Source organism: Varanus komodoensis, unplaced genomic scaffold, assembly GCF_004798865.1.
Source record: "Varanus komodoensis strain SLA01 unplaced genomic scaffold, ASM479886v1 scaffold10, whole genome shotgun sequence".
Classification (NCBI taxonomy): domain Eukaryota; kingdom Metazoa; phylum Chordata; class Lepidosauria; order Squamata; family Varanidae; genus Varanus; species Varanus komodoensis.
In genome coordinates, this window is record NW_025335269.1 from 20,918,818 (window position 1) to 20,938,019 (window position 19,202).

The 19,202-nt window shown below is 38.4% G+C and overlaps 1 protein-coding gene across 2 annotated transcripts in view; it reads left to right on the forward strand.

Moving 5' to 3' along the window:
• The window catches only part of SACM1L (SAC1 like phosphatidylinositide phosphatase), a 31,602-nt gene that overhangs the window by 5,314 nt on the left and 7,086 nt on the right, over positions 1–19,202 (forward strand). Inside the window, exons 2-17 of one of the 2 annotated variants that reach the window (XM_044456082.1) lie at positions 1,647–1,744; positions 2,861–2,935; positions 3,661–3,788; positions 4,575–4,724; positions 5,217–5,276; positions 7,327–7,360; positions 11,095–11,196; positions 12,173–12,258; positions 12,425–12,511; positions 13,756–13,824; positions 13,933–14,012; positions 15,536–15,634; positions 16,824–16,962; positions 17,254–17,323; positions 17,400–17,472; positions 19,009–19,102. In XM_044456082.1, coding sequence (XP_044312017.1) covers positions 1,647–1,744; positions 2,861–2,935; positions 3,661–3,788; positions 4,575–4,724; positions 5,217–5,276; positions 7,327–7,360; positions 11,095–11,196; positions 12,173–12,258; positions 12,425–12,511; positions 13,756–13,824; positions 13,933–14,012; positions 15,536–15,634; positions 16,824–16,962; positions 17,254–17,323; positions 17,400–17,472; positions 19,009–19,102 — 1,444 coding nt within the window. The remainder of the gene's footprint in view (positions 1–1,646; positions 1,745–2,860; positions 2,936–3,660; positions 3,789–4,574; positions 4,725–5,216; positions 5,277–7,326; positions 7,361–11,094; positions 11,197–12,172; positions 12,259–12,424; positions 12,512–13,755; positions 13,825–13,932; positions 14,013–15,535; positions 15,635–16,823; positions 16,963–17,253; positions 17,324–17,399; positions 17,473–19,008; positions 19,103–19,202) is intronic. The other variant, XM_044456090.1, reaches the window with a different exon arrangement.

Genomic DNA, 19,202 nt, shown 5'->3' on the forward strand with positions numbered 1-19,202 from the left:
TATTTGACTTGCAGCAACTTGGGGAACGCAATCACAGATGGAGGATACATCAGTAATAGCAACATTACCTGATATGCTTTTGTGACTTAGTCATTGGCAAAATTTCTGCAAGGGATGTTCATATGCCACATAGCACCTGAAGTGCCAATTCACATATTTTAACTGTAAGTGATATCCATGCACAGGGAATCAGCCTTAAGTTGCACTGTCCGTGTAGAAAAGGGGATTTTATGTACAGCAAACTTGATAAGTAGCTGAAGAAGCTATAGGAATTGCCACCTGATTTCACATACTATTGTCTTTTAGCACTTTTCTATGTAACATGCTTTACTTTTTTCCTACTTTGCATCTTTAAATTCCAATTTGATATCTTGTCTCGTTTTAGTCACCTCTATTGCTTCAAAGGAATGAGAAAAGGTGATCAGAGAAAGAAGTTAGAAAGTTTGGAGGCTCAGAAATGTGTTCTGAAAAATAAAAACAAGAAAAACTTTGCTTTTATGAAAAGACAGTGTGAAATCAGGAGGCTGAAATATCAAGGAACAAATGCCTTCCTTTTCAGCTGATAACCCTGGACATTGCTAACCTTGTTTAATTGCCCTGTCAGTGACTCTCTGCTTGTCACTGGTGAAATTTAAATGCCTTGTAATGAGGTTGCCATGAGATGAAGATGTCTGCAGCTTTCTTCAGATATGCACTTCTACTCCTCAGTGTTTTTTCCCTCTCTGGACTTTTAATCATTTTCAATTATTTAACAAAGCTTAGAAATTTCATTAATCATCTTGTAGACTACTTATTTCCATGTCTCACCTTGTATTGCTATGTTTGAACCTGTCAAAACTTAAGTTCCTTGACCAATAAAAAAAAGAGTTTTAATATGCTTCCCTTACCAAAGTGAGATGGCTTTTTTGCTGGATAGGTGCTATTCCTTGTAAATATGGAAATGAGATTGCATTATTTGCTCTTAAAATATTTACATGTCCGTCCGCACAAATGCAGTTAGGTAACTTGCTGATGTGTGCTGTTGCAGCCAAAGTACCTTTTTGTTTTAATGAAAGCATTAAAAACCATTTGTGAAATTTAAAATGTGCTTAACATATGTTTTAGTTTTTGGCTGTTTTGTCCAAGGACACCGAGTTAGTGGTTGAAGTGATATTTAAATTGAAGGCCTCTTGGTTCCTAGCTTTATGGTATATCAGTCTATCACATGTATACTCTGTACTGTCTATAGAACACTCTTGAAAAAAGGGGGGGTCATTAGAGACCGAAGAGACAAACCAAAACATGGGGATAGAGACTGGAAGGTAGTGAGATATCGGGGAACAGAATTGGTGAAACACCAAGAGAGGAGCTACACATGACGTATTAGATGCTGCATATGTGAAAGATCCTGAACTTTTAAGAAGAGAGTGCCTCTTGCTTTTGAATGTTTTGACTTGTTTTCAAAGTTAATTCGATCTGAGCATTGCACCTCCTTTTTTGTGCTAAGCAAGTCCTATCCTTTATTTACCGTGTTCTTTTTCTTCATAGTTCCGCTGAATGGGAGCATAGTATCTCTGTCAAGCATTATTAGCGGTCATAATGTTCCATCATACTTTAAAACGCTGCTGCTTTTCTGATGGTGAGCCTGTATTATTCTTATGTCTTAGGCACATAACACCAGAAAAGTTTTATGTGGAAGCTTGTGATGATGGAGCAGATGATGTACTTGGCATTGACAGAGTCTCCACAGAGGTCACTCTTACAGGTATCTCTTCACCCTCATTTTCAGAACTGTGTACTACACATTAGATCTTTTCTTTAATTTACAAAGTAACTGTCAATAAAATCTGAATAAAATTAGAAGCATCATCATTATATGATATTACATTCCTGATTCACAATAGTGCATTTTGCCAATGAGGTCATAAACAGTTACACTGTGTTTCATTTACATGCACATCCTGAAGTTTTGAATCTAATCCACATTGCAGAAGCTGTATTGTCTGCATATGGATTTACAACTTCTTGCCAAGTAAGGAGCTTTGTACAGAAATGTTGTGCAACGTTCTCTTTACAGTAAACTGTTAAAACAGCAGTTTGATCCAGTTCACTTAAGGTGTGCAAACAAAAGACGAGAATTCAGAATTGAATGTTTTTTTTTGATGTAGAGAGGAAGAACACTTCCTTCTTACAATTGGCCTTGGGAGTTGCAGTTAATAGAGCTGACAAGACAGAGATTGCTAACCCTTCCCTTGAAATAATTCCCATGGTTTCCTTAGAATGACTGTCAAACCAGTCTGCTTACATAATGTAGATAATTCCTCGCATTTTGAAATCATTTAAAATGCTTTCAATCAATGCTTGAAAGGTCTTTTGTTGATGATACCAGCCACTTTCCCCCCTTATCATTTTCCTGGTTGTGTTCTGGTCACTGTTCATCCATAGCCACTAGCCCTTCAAGGGTGAGAGGACATGAGACAGTGGGTTGGATCTGGCTGCGTCATATTGGAAGTATTCCCATTGAAATCAAAGGGATTTTGAGTTGGTCATAATTTCATTGGGTCTATTCTTAAGGATGTCTTTCTTAACCAGTATGTAGAAGTACTAGGAACTACCAAGAACAATGTTGATCTTTACGTTTCAGCATCTCCAGTCTGTGCAGAAAAGAATCTCATTATATGAATGACATTGCATAAAATGCTAATTGTACTCCCATGTGTTAAGTTTCCCCCAGAAAGCTTTTAGGTTTAATTTTAGTAGTAAATTGTTAATGATGCTCACAATATGGTTTCGACCACGTTATTGCATTTTGCTTGACTGCATGTGGTACAGGCCTTATGCTGGTATATTGTAACTGCTGGTGCTGCTTTTTCCTTTGCAGTTAAGAAAGATATTCCACCTTCAGCAGTTACCAGGCAGATATATGGCATTTTGGGAACAATCCGTCTAGTGGCAGGTATGAGACTTCATGGTGAAATGAAAGAAAATGGCACTGATAACTGTTACTTTAAAGAGGTGGTGGTAGAGAAGAAAAGCATGCGTAAGCATTTTGAAGCTACAATTTGGGCATACTTAAACTGACACAACCTGGTTCAGCATGTCAACTTGATTATTCACAAAGCCGACAGCAGGAAGAGAGTTTGAATTCCAAATATACAGACCTATTAAAATGAATAAGTTGCTGAGAATTATTCTTGTTTTTAAAAACCAACTTGCATATAAGCAGCATGTTAGGGCTAGGATACAATCTTTCTCCCTGTTGTTTTTGTTCCTGATGCAGAGGATGATTTTTACTTAGATATGCATTTAGATTTGCAGTTCCCCACCTGCCGGCTTCTAGAATGATGATCGTAGACTAGAATGTGCTGCTGGAATTATTTCTTAAAACCAAAGTGACCATGAGTCATCATGAATATGAAGTAGTTTAAGTAAACCTGCTTTCCAGATAAGCCCATGGGAAATGAAATCAGCCATGTGATAGAAAGTAATTATGCCCAGCCCTCAAGATGGGGCAGGGTACAGGTGTCTTAAGACCTGATGGCAAAAACATTAAGAAGGCATTATTAGAAAAAAGGCAGGAAACTCCATATACTAGCCTAGTTTCCTTTTATGTATTATAAATGTTGTTCAAAAAAAGCAGGGGTAAGTAAAACAGCTGACCAGTATCTTCCTGTTTTACAGGCACATACCTTATTGTCATAACAAAAAAGAGAAAAGTGGGAGAATTTTTCAGTCATGTAGTCTGGAAGGCAACTGACTTTGATATCCTCTCTTACAAAAAGACAATGCTGCATTTAACTGATATTCAGGTAGGAGTAAATTTGGTACTAGAAAAATGCTGTTTGACTACTACTGCAGAACTCTCTGCAGATTGTTTGAGATGAAATAAACATCAATCTCTTTATCCATGTCCTTGAAGTTTAAGGATTTTGATTGTTGAAGTATTGTATAAATGCTTGCTTTTTTAATTTGTTCAACAACTAGTACTTAGGCTGGTGTCCAAAGGGCCATTTTCTGAAAAGAAATCTTCTCACTGTATCATCTCATACCCCCTGAAGTGCTGCTTTGAAAGTTGAGGGCACTCTGCAAATCAGAATTCAATGCTGCTAGTGGAGATGCAGCTTTAAGAGAAAATTGGCAGAAGTCCACACTCCATCCTATGCAGGTGGAAACTTAGGTGTACATAGGGTTCTTTGGACACTGAAAATAATCACAAAACCAGACCACATTTTGTTCCCTTCTGTAGACTTGTTGATTTGACTCAAAGTGATTCATCTTAAGCCTGGTTTTCTTTTTGGGCAATAGAGCAATGTCTAAAAATAAAAGTATAGTATGTAACATTGCATATAGCAAGTGTTCATTAGAACTGTGCATATAGCAATGTTCTGTTTCTTTGAATCTAAAAGCCAGATGTGTTTCTCTAATGACCTATAACGGAAATGGAGTTGAACTTTGTTACAACAGCTGGAAGCTTTATCTTTGTCCTCATTAAAAGAAACATCTTGAAAGATATCTGTTGGATATTATAGAAAACTTGTATTTGCTTTTAGGGAAAAATACAGAAAGCATGGTAAATAATATCTTTCCTCTTACAGTTACAGGACAATAAAGTATTTTTAGCAATGATTAGCCATGTATTGAGCGTGGACGGATTTTATTTTTCTACAACATACGACTTAACGCACACCTTACAACGGTTGGCTAATACCAGTCCAGAGTTTCAAGAAATGAGCCTGCTAGAGAGGGTAAGGATGTCTGTGCCCAGTTTCTTGATAGATCTATAAAATATAATAAATTTATAGAGCAAATTAATAAGACTTTTGTATTTCAAATGAATTAAAGAACACCTTATAAAGCACTGTGGTGACCTAGGTACAATAACAGAATCCTTCAACTTGTAAATTACTCATTCAGGATGTAGCTTTTGGAATTAATAATCCACTTACTAACTCTTTCATTGTTTTCTGGGAAAGAAATCTGTATGTGTCAGAACTCTGAGATAGGAGGGGAAAGGGATTAGCTTACAGCTGCAATTCACAAAAGTATTAGGTTGGATCCAAACTTAGCCATACAGAGTAGATCCATTGAAATCAATGGTTCTTAAGTTAGTCATTACTAACTTATGCCCAAATGATTTCAATGCATTTACTCTGAGTATCATTAATTATGGTCTAACCTGTTATTCAAAACAAGATATTTGGTGCTTAAAATATATCTTGTGATTCAATTTATTACAGGCAGATCCACGGTTTGTATGGAATGGGCATCTTCTTAGGGAATTTGCTGCTCAGCCTGAGGTAATGTGCATTTATATTTTTAACATACTATCCAAAATATTTGAATGTTTGCTCATTTTCATGTATCTCCTAGTTCAGATCACTGCAACAGTTGGTGATAACAATGTGGAACCTTTCATTTTGTACTAAATCATCTGGTTACACATTAAAAAAAACAAAAGCAAATGGGCTTTATTTAAATGGATTCGTAGCACTTCTTGCAAATGCCAATTGAGCAGAAAACTATAGATTGTATTAATACTGTAGGTTCACTCATAATGAATGTAGTGTGTAGGGATAGCCAGTTCATATGATCATTCTCTTGGCTCTACATAACCCTTTCCAGTAGCTACAGCAATTCTCTTTCCATGGAGTGCTGCACTTCTACTTCTGCTACTACAATTACTGAAACTTAATCTCTGCTTAGTATCTACACCTTGCTCTGTCTTTTAGACAATGTAGAAATGACTTGGAAATGATATTCAACACAGAACCTTTGAGAATTCAGTGTAAGGGAAAAGGCAAGGTTTAAAGGCAAAGTGTATGGGGGCGTGGGAAGATTGGCTGGGAGACGAAAGCATTGGTTGTGGTAGTTTAGAGGGAGGCTTAAAGAGAAGAGTGAGGCTAATCCAGATATGGACTACCACATAGCACAAGAAAACAAATTCCATCTTTTTACATTACACTACTCATTGGTGAAACTATAACAGGACCTCTGAGGAGGTTTTAAGTAATTCAGAGTGCAGGCCTGTAACAATTCAGGAGCTCCATCGCTGTAGCCATTAATAGTGGTTTACTAGAATAATTCCTAATCCATCATTTGGAAGTTTTCTGCTTCAAAAATTATATTTGACTCAGACATCCCTTTCTTTGTGTGGAACAGATGCACTCTGTAAGCTTCTTGCAGTCTAGTAAGAGTCTTTTAATTATGCATGCAAGATGCCATCTTTTCTGGCCAAGACCTGGTATTAATTAGTTGGCTAACCACCCTAACACCTTTTAGCTACTGACAAGTGGCATGCAAGTTATTAATACATATTTAGCCCACATGTCTTTTAGGGAAGCAACCACAGTTGTCCCTTGAAATTTCTCAGCAACTACTAATAGCCATAATAATCCATTAACATTGTCAGTGTTAGCAGAATAGCAGCTCTTGAAAGTGTTTGTAAAAAAAATTCATTCTAGCCTACAACTTTATTATAGCTTGACAATGCTGGGCTATTCTGTGCCTCTTCTTAGGCTGGTCCAAATGCTAAATTCTACAAGTAGTCACCTTTAGAAATCTACAGTTCCCCAATCAGCATTCCTATACTGTCAGTGGAATTTTGTTAGGTTCAACATGGGGGAGATAGCATTTTTTGCCACTGTAGTGTGTGAGAGCTGTGTGTCAGAAAGTCTTGGTTCAGGTTTCACCATATTCATACAATTGGTAAGTAATGTGAAATCCTTCTCTAAATCTAGGGCTAATGTGCCATAGGGGCTGAGAGCCTGAACAAGGAATGGGAAGTTCTTTTGGTCCATATTTTACTTCAGGAAGTACACGATACAAGAGGCTGTAAATTGGAAAAAGTCTATCTTACAAGTCTCACATAACTTTATAAAACTTGCTGAAAACAGAGAATGCTGTTATTGTTTCTAAACTTAGAACAGCAAACTGATAAGCAATCCTCCTACATAGGGATGGGTGTATTTCTAACAGTTCTCTTTATCTCCTGTTTCTTTTCCCCCTTGGTTTGTGTGTCCAGTCTCATGCCAGTAGGAACTTGTTAGATGGCCTTCAGAAAGCTATACTCTGTTTTCTCTCCCCCGTGTGTAACATGGAGTTACCACAATTATCTTACAAGATGAAATAATGTGTAAGGATCATAATTCTGATATATTGTTATAAGTTTGTGTTGTATAAGCAGGTATCTATAAATGTGTATGGGTGTCTTGAATAAGTCCCTTCTTGCAAATGCTATACTTGTTATAGAGTTGTGTAAGCTTCCTATCTTCGTTCTCCCATGTTTGGATGTTATCTTCAAGTACACAGATATTGTTCTTCAACAGTATTACATTTCCTGTTTTACAGCTCCATAGGTTTGCTATTCCAGTTATGCATGGATGTATCCTTTCATGATTTCATTAATGGCTGGGATTCCTGCCAAAGTAATTTCACAAAACAGCATACAGAATATGTAAATCCTTGAGCCACTTATAGGTCAGCAGTGGAAAACTTGTGACTATCAAAATATTTTTGCCTTAAAAATGCAAGCATTTCTCAGCCTTGGCTCTGGATAGGGATGATAGGAGTTGTAGGGTAACGCACCCGAAGGGACACAAGTTGATCACCCCTGTTATAAGTGGAAATTCAAGAACTTGAGTTTATGCAAGTTTGAATACCTTCTCTAATTTCTGAATTAGCCTCAAAATTATGCTGCAACCCCTAAGAAAAAAGACTAGTCTCTTCAGCGGTGAGGAGAAGAAGAAATGGTTGTTTAATAGTATTGCAAAGTTCTTGATTCAAGCATACTAATGTCATTTGTGTCTAGGATGTCGACCAGTGAGATCTGCTATAAAATGTTGCAGTGTGGAATACTTCAGTGTTTCAGGCAAACAGTCATGCCTTCATTCCATTCTCTCCCCAAGTCCCAGTTTTATCTTTTTCCCTAACAGTGGCTTGGTTTGTACAGCATGATAGCTCACTGGTTAAACAATCCATGGAACACCAGGGGCCAATGGGAGAGAACAGACGTGCTGCTTGCAGTCCACCCACCACAGCTGTATTTATTTAGCAGCCCATGATCAGCTTTGTTGGTTGCAGAGCATGTTTTCTCATGCTCGGCTGCTGGCTGGTTCAGTAGCTGCATCAGTCAGGCAGTACACTTACTGATCCGCATCAGCCCATTGCTATTGCATGAAGCTGGCAGCATTTTGTGGTCAGTTTTCTCAAGCATGGTCAATTTTCACTGGGCTGGAGGAAGGGCATTCGGAGATCTTCCCCTAAAGATTTGTTTGTACTTCTATAAAACTTGAGGTTCCACATCCCTCTTTCACGTGGAGATGTTCAGGCTGAATAAGGACCAACATATGGGTAATTTGCTGTAATTGCATATAATCCGAAGATCAAGTTTGTTTGAACTCTCAAGATATGAAATCTTTTAGAGAACCTCTTAATGGAAATGCATATATAAATCTTTTTCTACTGAAATGAACTGTGGGGAGGAGATATTGAGAGCTTCTGTACCTGTAAAAAGATCACTTAAGGTTCAGCTATTGTATTTCCAACTGTCTGAACGAAGCAATGGTTTACTAACATAACACTTTTCTAGTGCTTGCCTAAATTTAAAACATACTGCTACCTGCAGTAACTGTCTCATCCTTATAGGATGGAGTTTCTTAGTACCATTGCCAAATGCACAAGGTGCTGCTTGCTGAAAGCTTTTAAGTTTATCTGTTGTAGTTGCTGCTTGAAGCATCAGTAATGATGATAAAACAGATGCAATGGCTGTGATATTTGTGGTGGTTCTTTTTCATCTGAAGTGTCTATAATGCATACCAAGCAAAGAGCTAAATCTCAAAACGAAGAATCTTTTACCTGTCTTGGTTTGTGGGAGTTTTTTCCTCAGTTAAAGCAGAACATGTTCCACATGATGGGGTCCAAACATGTTGGTCATAAACCTACCAAAGCCAAGCAGTTAATTTCTCACTATTTTAATAGGAGAGTTAAGCATGTCCTTAACTATGTACTCACTGAAATGAATGGGTTTCAAGAGTGTTGGACTTCTCCTATTTTCTTTGTGGGCCTGTTATATCTATTTATTCAGTATCTTAATGCTAGCAGAGCCTGCTGCTTGTTTATATAAACATGTTGGGTTTGACACAGTGGTACTGAGTTTTATTGTTTTGATGACTTGTCCCAGGAGTTGAAATTCTGATTTGATATGACACTGTGGTTTTGGTTCACTGGCTTGCCTGTGATTTCCATCTTAGAGCAGTTCTTGTTGTAAGTCTCCAGATTACTATATTTCAGTGATGGCGAAACTTTTAGAGACCGAGTGCCCATACTGCAACCCAAAACCCACTTATTTATTGCAAAGTGCCAATACTGCAATAAACCCTGACTACTGAGGTTTTAGCTTAGAAAAAACAACCCACAGCCACTCCAAGCAAATATTTATTTATTTATTTTTTGATTTATATCCTGCCTTTTTCCTACAAAGGGCTCAAGGCAGCTTACATCATTTTCCTCCTCCATCTTATCCCCACAACAACAACCCTGTGAGATAGGTTGGGCTGAATGTCTGTGACAGGCCCAAAGTCACCCAGTTGGCTCCATGGCTGAGCAGGGACTAGAACCCAGATCGTCTGAGTCCCAGTCCCATGCTCTTAACCACTACACCACACTGGCTCTCAAATATATATATATATCCTTGGCAGCGCACTGACTGGTCATGCGAAAGCTTGGATGAGTCGTGGCTAATGAGTTGCGGCTTGTGATGTCATCACCTGGAACCGCTACTCCTTTCTGAGCATGTGCATGGCCTCTATGTGTGCTGCTATCCAATGCTTGGCTGCTGGGATGACTTGGCTTGCGTGCCAACAGAGGGCTCTGTGTGCCCGTTGCGGCACACGTGCCATAGGTTCGCCACCACTGCTATGTTTTAATATTTTCTTATGTTTTAGAAAAATTTCCTAAGTTTCTGCGGCACTCTGGCACATGAGCCTGTTACTTGCCAGCCATTTCAACTTTAAGATGGCAACTTCATGCATACTTAACTAGGAGTATCACCCACTGAGCTCAGTGGGACTTCTGAGTAAACAGGCTTAGTAAAAGAGTATGAGTAGAAGATTATTTTTTTTATGACTGATAGCACACACACAAAAATAGGTGAACCTAGTGCAAGTCCTAAATGGATTAGGACCCAAATACTTGGAAGGTGCACCTCTACCTATCCCTGGCTCTTACCTGCTTAGGAGCTCAGCTGGTGCTGACATTGCTAGCATTTTGGTACCAAGTCAAATATTCCCAAGACATTTTAAGGCAAGTTGCACTTTTTAAAGTTTTGCTTCTATGTTTTGCTTTATTATGTATTGGGATTTTAGCATCATCATTATTATTTCTATTTCTATTATTATTACATTGCATTTATATCCTACCTTTTTTCCTCTTGTGAGAAACTCAGGACAGCTTACATAGTTCTTCTCCACTCCATTTTTATTCTCACAACAGCAGCCTTGCAAGGTAGGTTAGGCTGAGAGACTGTGATTGGCCTAAAGTCACTCAGTGAGCTTCATGGCTTAGTGTGGCTAGAACCCAGGTCTGCCAAGTCTCCAGTCCAGCACTCTAACCACCACACTGTAATGTTTTAGCATTACTGGCTTTTTTCATGACTTATACACCACCACCACCACCAGATTAAAGGTGTTCTAAAGATTTAAGTTAAGATCTCCTTTCCTAATCTAATTCCTATCTCAATAGCCACCTTGTTCAGGATGTGTTACTTGCCATCTAGAATCAAGATAAACATCTTATGTTATAATAGATAGTAGTTACATTGTACATAGTTGTAGTTACAACTATTTGTTAATACAGTTACCTTGTTCAATATATATAATTGTTGAATTAGAAATTGATGGAGAATGCATCTTCCCCTTACCAAAAGGTTTTTAAAAATCCAAAACATTTTTTAAAAACAGTGTTGCATGTACTGGCTCTTACGATTAAAGAAGTATGAAATAGAGAAGATCTCCATAATAGCAAGCATTCACTGTTCTAAGAGATGGTAATACCATTTTCCTTCTAATTTTATTGTGTTATGTGTGTACATGTATTCCTTAACACATCACCTTGTAACAGTTATTATTATGCACTCTTGTTCCATTAATGGAAAATATTTTGACTGGATTCTTATTTCCCGAAGAAGCTGCTTCAGAGCTGGTGTGCGCTACTATGTGAGAGGTAAGACAAATCCTTGAGAGCTATCTGAAAGGGGACAACTGTTTGCACCTTGTTACACATAACAAGCCTTTTGAACCAAATCCAAGTTACATATTAGGATAGTACCTTTATTACGCCAACTCAGGTAGAAAAATATTCCACAAACATTAAAGATCTCCAGATCTCTTCATCTACTGCTGCTTTTGTCTGCCACATAGTGCTACTAAGTTTGCTTGAGAATGTCTCTGATAATTGAAATACCTGTAAAGTTTCTCATTGAGTCCAAAGCAACTTCAAACTGAATATTGACAGTTCAGATGACTGTTGCTTTACATTAAATGGCAAGTTCTGTGTGCTTGTATGAAAATGCTTTTGCTTAGACCTGAGGTAAATGTGTAATTATCTTGGATTTGGACTTGGGAAACACATGCTTGAATGTCTGCTCTGTCCTGAATCCTTCTGAATGGTCTTGTGCAACTCTTGATATCTCAAGAGCCTTTCCTAATTTGCAGGCTTGTTTTTGAGGACAAAAAGCCATTCTGTGGTTCTGGAGAACAGGTGAAAGCCAAAATAAAAATATAAAAATGGCTTTCCCTATTTATAAGATGCAATTTATAATCCAGCTGTACCCAGTGAACTTCTATTTTTCTTTGCATTACATTATCTGGTGGAGAAAGTTCTTCCATCATTTCTGTTTAAACCATATAATTCTTAAAAACAACTGTTATGTTCTATGGCAGAAATAGGTTGGCTGTCTATTGTTCCAAGAACTGTCAAAGGTAACATAATCTGCTATATCTGCAGGACACAACATCCCCTTAGCATTTTTGGCAGTTCCAAAATGTACTTTGGGTTTTTAGTGTGGTTCTCCCCCCTCCCCTTCATGTTACCTAATGGATGTTCTCACCAGAATGACATATTGGGTAAGATTTGAAATAATATGTAAGACTTTTGCTGTAGGTAAATAGCAATGATTTTGAGTTTCTTGCTCTCACAGGTATTGATTCTGAAGGTCATGCAGCTAATTTTGTAGAAACGGAACAGATTATACATTACAATGGGAGCAAAGCTTCTTTTGTCCAGGTATGTTTATTTTATTGGGTAGCATAGCTTGTTTTTTGTACAGAAGTTAGTGTTTGCCTATCCTACTTAATGCTGTTTTATGCTAAGCTAAAATGCCAGAACTAGTTGGGAACTTGTACTGATAAAGTGCAGCATGCTTTACTTTTCTGTTTGTTCTGCTTTCCAGACGCGAGGATCAATTCCATTTTTCTGGTCACAGAGACCAAACCTCAAATATAAACCAAGACCACAGATCAGCAAAACAATAAATCACGTATGTTTTATATATTTTTCTTACCTATTTGCAGAATAGAGTTTAAAGTCCAAATGCATATTCAGCTAGCCTTATGTTGCCACTATTCTGGGGACTGTGGTTCTCCTTGAGGTGTCCTGAACTAAATGTACAATGTTGTTGAGAGCTAATGTATTTTTGGTGTTGGTGCAGTAGCACTTTTGGCCAGCTTTAATCAGTACAAGGGATTTTATCCCCTTGATCTTGAAATCAGAGATGTAAAAGATGTTCGTATTTTTAATATGCAGGCTTATTTTCTCTTAGAGCTGCCTCTATTGATTATACCCCATTTTCACTCAATAGTAAGACAATGCTGGGTGCAACAATACTCCTTCTGTGCTTGTGAGGAGCAACCCTCGCTTTCCTTGAATCACTCCAAACTGAAGGAGTAGGGTTTCCTAGTTCAAGGACAAGATGGCTGGCACTGCATGGCAAATTGGAGTGAAGAAAGCCCTGTGTCTGGATCTTGTCTGGCTTTGGTGCAGGAGTGCCAAGAGAGTGAACCCAACGCTTGGGCACACCATTTTTGGACATCATCATGGGCACAAGCAGATTCAGTACTGTAGGGAAGAGCGGTTGCCCAGTGGTAGAGCACATGCTTTGCATGCAGAAGGTCCTGGGTTCAGGTCCTGGTTTCTCCTGGTAGGGCTGGAAAAAACTGCTCTTGAAACCCTAGTGAGCCATTGCCAGTCAGTATCAACACTGCATGAGGATAGATGGGACCAGTGGCCAGATTATATACTGAAGCTTGTGTACCAAGCACATATTTGTTTGCAAGCATTTTCATTTGTAAGACAGTCATCTATTATAAGTGTGTCTTCAGTTTCCAAGGAAAAATTACACTCCAGGATTGGAATTCAAAATGAAAGTTTCCCCCCAAATTTAGCCTCAGGGTGTATCAGAGCAGATGAACCTGTATGAGGTGGTGCCCAGGAAGGGTAGTGGGAACACACGTTGACATGCTGAGAAGACTGATGCCTAATCCTTTGACCAATTTCAGTAATCACTAGAATGAATGCTATTTCTCTACTCTGCCATCCTGGCACTTGCCATAAGTCATTATTACGTTGCACAATTCCTTTATCTATATCCAGCTACAACTGCATTTTAATGGATTTTTGCTATGTTCCTTCAGTATTGAACAACTCCTTCCTTTTAAGGATTCTCTGTAACATGCAGCTTTGGCAAATACTTCAAATAAATATAGGTGCTATATTCTCTTTCAGATGGATGGCTTTCAGAGACACTTTGATTCTCAGATTATTAGCTATGGAAAACAAATGATTGTTAATCTGGTATGTACTTAATTTAATTGTTCTTCAAAGGTCCAAGAAACTTGAAAGTTTCTGAATGTTATTGCTGTTTTAAATATGCTTTTCTGTTTTTTTGTTTTCCCTTTACAGGTTAACCAAAAGGGCTCAGAAAAGCCTCTTGAACAAACATTTTCAAAAATGGTAAACAGCTTGGGAAATGGAATGGTCAGGTACATGGCAACTGAAAAAATACTTTCACAGGTGTTTAAAAGACTTAGGGTGCATGGCAACTAGTTGAAAAGGCTTAGGGTGCAATCCTATGCATGCTTAGATAGAAAACAGTCCAGCATGCTTGGCTAAGGAAAGCTGGGAATTGGAAGACCCTTTTTTCTGTCCAGGCAAAGGATCTTGCCATTGACAGGAGTGTCTACGTAAAGTGTATGAACAGTCGGGACGTAAGAATGGTATAAAACTAGGGTTGCACACATTTAAATCTGGCTATTAAATGTCTTTTTAGATGTTGTTGTTGTGTTGTTTTTAGTCGCGAAGGCGTGTCCGACCCATCATGACCCCATGGACAACATTCCTCCAGGCCTTCCTGTCCTCCACCATCCCCCCGAGTCCACTTAAGTTCACACCGACTGCTTCAGTGACTCCATCTAGCCACCTCATTCTCTGCCGTCCCCTTCTTCTTTTGCCATTTTTTCAGTTACACTCAAAAAAATAAGAGCTGGGTCAGAATTTGTCCCAGAAAGCAGAAATCCACCTCCTCACCATGGCAAATAATTGCGGTGATTTTTATGTTCCTTTATTGAAATGAACCTGTGCAATTGCCAGGAATTCTAATATTAAGTAAACCATCAAAGCTTCAGAGTGAGAAAGGGAGGCAAGAAGTGGGTTTGTAGTTTATTGTTACAAGAGCTCATGGTGGCGGGGAGATGTGAGGGAATAGATGCTGACTCTTGTTTCTGGGTGAAGGGGAAACTCTTAAAGCAGGTATAAGTAAAAGGGTGATGTTATTGCATTGTCATTGTGCATTGAAGACAAAAGGTACAGAAATATTGTCATGTGCTTTGGAATCAGGAAATGTCCCAAATCAGTACATGTCCCAAGTGCTTTGGAATCAGGAAACTGAAGGTTGGACAACCACAGATCTTCTGATATTGAAGACTTGGTATATAATGCTCTGGCAGGCAGCCATAGCAGACAAAGTGATGTGCCAACTTGAATGAGCAAAATCAAATTATCTGATTTTTATAAAATATGGAATGTTTTGTTTTAATTTTATATACATATAAGGGACCTCAGCAACAATAGAATAATATGTAATATTATGAGAGGATGTTAGACAATGTGAAGTTTAGTTCTGCAGAAACATTTCACTGTACATGAAGCTGGAAAAACCTACCTCCAGTTTACCCTGATTAGATAGGTGATACGTACCAGGAAATGCTATTAAAAACACAGCAATATTTTTCCCCGTGAGCCTTTGCCATTTTCACTTGTGCCCTTTCCTCTCCTGCTTTCACTGCTCCAGATACTCAAAGAACAGCTGTATAGATGGATATAGATCTCAGAACATTTGAGGAAACACTCCATCAAGGAAACCCATTTTATGCTGCTTTGTAGAAACCAAGACATTATAAATTTCTGCTGCAACACACCTCAGGGGCACTTCTCATGTCCCCCCCCCCCCCCCGATTTCATGCACTAGTGAATCACCTCTGAACTCACATGTGTTTTCTCTACCCAGATATGTAGCATTTGATTTCCATAAAGAATGCAGTCATATGAGGTGGGATCGGCTGCAGATTCTATTGGATCAACTAGCTGAACAACAAGATGAATTTGGGTAATATATACAACCGCACTGTGAGGATATTTTATACAGTTAGTCGAAGTTACATAATTAGATTGTGCAAAGGAGATGCCAGAAGTAAATTTCAGATACATTGATCTGAAACGGCAGCAATTGCGAGCTGTAATTTGAAGTTTTTCTGCTGAAATCACTGGCATTCTCTTCCACTTTGTTTAGAACTACAGTCAAAAGATCTTGTGTGGCTACTCTTTCACTATCCGTGCAACAGTGTTAAAGATCCTGTTGTCTTGGCATCATGCCACTTGGCTTCACTTTATAATATCTGTGTCAACTGCATTTGGAAGTGTATGTTTAAATTCATAAGTGGAAGACCAAGGCAGTGATAGTTGCTTATGAAGTTAGCAAATTTCATAGCCATATTTTAATTTCCTGAGACTAACTGAATTCTTCAAAGCTGATCAATAAAGGTAAAATAAATATAATGAAGATAATGTGAACTCAAGTGATATATTTATAATTTGTAAATATGCATGTATATACACTATATAAAATCATAAAATGTGAGAAGTGGCTCTTAAAGACAGCAGAACCAAAGGAATGAGTAAGACTGCAAACAGTGTTACATCAATATTTTCATTTTTTTTCAAAATACTCTTGTTCTTGGAATGTCTCAAAGCAGAGTAAAAGTAGGCCCTGAATTAAGTGTCTTCCTGCTGGATTGTAAGCAGGTGCTATAGTATCAATTTTGGCAACCTACCAAGCTCTTGTGTTTTACTCTAAAATCCCTAAGGTTAGTTAGCCAGGATTCCATGTGCTTGTGAGAGCATTTTGGAGAGTCTTACTTCAATTAATAGGTCTTGATGACCTATCACAAACAACCTTTGGATCTCTCCTTATTAAGTGACATTGAACCTTTTTGGTCAGATTTCTGACATCTGATATTAAATATTTTTAAATGTGGCTTGGCAGGTATTTGAAGTTAGACAGCTGGGATGTGGAATAGCACTTAAATAGTTAGACAAGTGCAACTTATTCACATTACCTGACAGTAATGCTTTGAAGCCTTTGTGGATACTCTGAAGTTAACAGGATTGTTTAGTGTGATTTTTTAATAAATTGGTGTAACTGTTACGAACAATTCCCAACACTGATGCCATATCTGTGTTTGCCTCAAACAAATAGTATATCTGAGCAGTAATTTGTGAACTCTTCTGTATTTCAGCTACTTTCTAGTTGATTCTGATGGAAAGGTGGTAACGCAGCAAGAGGGAACATTCCGCAGTAACTGTATGGACTGCCTGGACCGTACGAATGTGATTCAGAGCCTTTTAGCACGTCGTTCTCTCCAAGCACAGCTGCAGGTAGTGCTTTCTCCCTAGTCTTTCTGTATCCTTTCAAAAAATCCCCTATGGTGTTTTCATAGGATTTTTCTTTAGTTTATTCTTTTTTTCAGGCCCAATAGCCTAAACTCCATGGGCGGTTCTCCAAAAAATGCTAATAATCACCTAGTGTATTATATATAGTTCTTGTGAAAGGAATGTATTTGAAATAGGAGAACATGCTCTGATGCACTACAATATTTGAATAAACATGGAACTAAAATGTGGGCAGAATGCAATTCTAAGTAGTGTGTTGTTGTTTTTTGTCATTAGAGATTAGGCGTTTTGCATGTGGGCCAGAGACTTGAAGAACAAGCAGAATTTGAGAAACTTTATAAAAATGGTAGGCTTCTTTTTTAATAAGTAAATTTTATCCTCTGTGTATGTGCTGCCTTTAAAAAAATGTTCTCTGTCCATAGCATGGGCCGATAACGCAAATGCTTGTGCCAAACAATATGCTGGAACGGGTGCCTTAAAGACAGACTACACGAGGCAAGTGTTTTTTTAAAAATACATTCATTATATTTATATCCTGCCTTTTTTCCTTTCAGGGAACTCAAGGTAGCTTACATAATTCTCTTTCCCTCATTTTTATCCTTACAACAGCAATAAGTTGGGCTGAGAGGCTGTGACTGGCCCAAAGTCACCCAGGGGGCTCCATGGCTGAGTGGGGACTAGAACTCAGGTCTCCTGACTCCTAGCCCAGCACTCTTAACCACTACACCACACTGGCTGAGCTTGAGCCAGTCTTGCTTGAAAGAAAATGATGCAACTTAAGCAGAAACATCCAATATTATGTAGGCACTGATCTAGCTACCATACTTGCCATGGAGGACATGGGCAACATTTTCTTTAAATATACCAATGGCAGGTTTTGGAGTGTAATTATTTACATAATTTTGCATATATACTCAGATCCATTGTGCTGAGTAGGACTAACTCTCAGGTAAGTATGCAAAGAATTGCAGTGTTAAAAGTGTATATGGTAATGAAACATCACTAATAACATGCAGAATAAAATTATACAAAGAAAAGTTCTGAACACAGCAAATCTAGCCCAATAGAACATGTAACATTTCTAAAATCAATGAGTCAGTGTCTTCATTTTTATTGCAGACTTTAAAATGGTTGCAATTTATTTTCCAGATCCTTATTTCTATTCTTGTCCTAGGAAAGACTTTCATTTACAATTTGATTAGATCATGAAAGGGCTGCTTATATGGACACTTGCTTCACAGCTAAATTCTTGCACCTGTGTTTTCCTTCTGGACAAATATAATAAGAACTGTTAAACCAAAGTCTGAAAGAACATGAATAAAACATTGCTATGAGGCCATTGCCAGACTCAAGGCTGTGGAAAGGAAGAACTCTCTGAAGGGTTCCTATTTTGCAATCAGGAGCATTGCTCTGGGGTCCCTATAGCAGTGGCAGGAGGAGAGAAATGGACTAGAACAGGGGTCCCTGTGCTGCAACCCCCAAGCTCTTTCTGTGCAGCCCTCCAACCCGCTTGTTTACTGCTGTCACTCTCAAGGCATTTTCCCTCAGACCCACACTGGTCTTCCTGCTTCACGTGGCACCATTTGTATTATTTCAAAATGGATTGCATTCAAGTTAACATTTCTTCATTGACCTCTGAATGTTTACTTTGCTCAAAATCAATAGGTTAATAATTTTGTTACATTTTCACTTAAGATGTGGCCCTCTTTTAAGCATTGGGCACTCCAATGCAGCTCCCATATCCCAGGAGGTTGGGGACCACTGGACTAGAGCTTGAAAAGGGGCTTTGATCATGAAAGACCAAGTGGACTCAAAGCCTATCCTGTCAGTCATGGTGTTCAAGACCAGAGGCCATCTCCCCCCCCACACACACACACACCCCAGTGCCAGCGGTAGACAGCTCTTCATCCCCTTACTCTTCAAAATGAGTACCTGTTACTTTGATGTACTTGATACTGGAGTTACATTTCTAATTAATTTTGGAAGATGTCTGCTTTTTGTAATATTGAAATCCTGCTTTACAAAATCCAGAACTGGAAAGAGAACTCAGTGGGGCCTACTAATGGATGGTTGGAATTCACTAATTCGGTACTACAAAAACAACTTTTCTGATGGATTCAGACAGGTAAGAACTTCCTGGTGTTTGCTGTTTTTCTTTAGTTTTGACAGTGTATTCCATGTCGAGCTGAGTGGAAGGTACTGTGGTCAGTGTCCCCAGGGCTTGT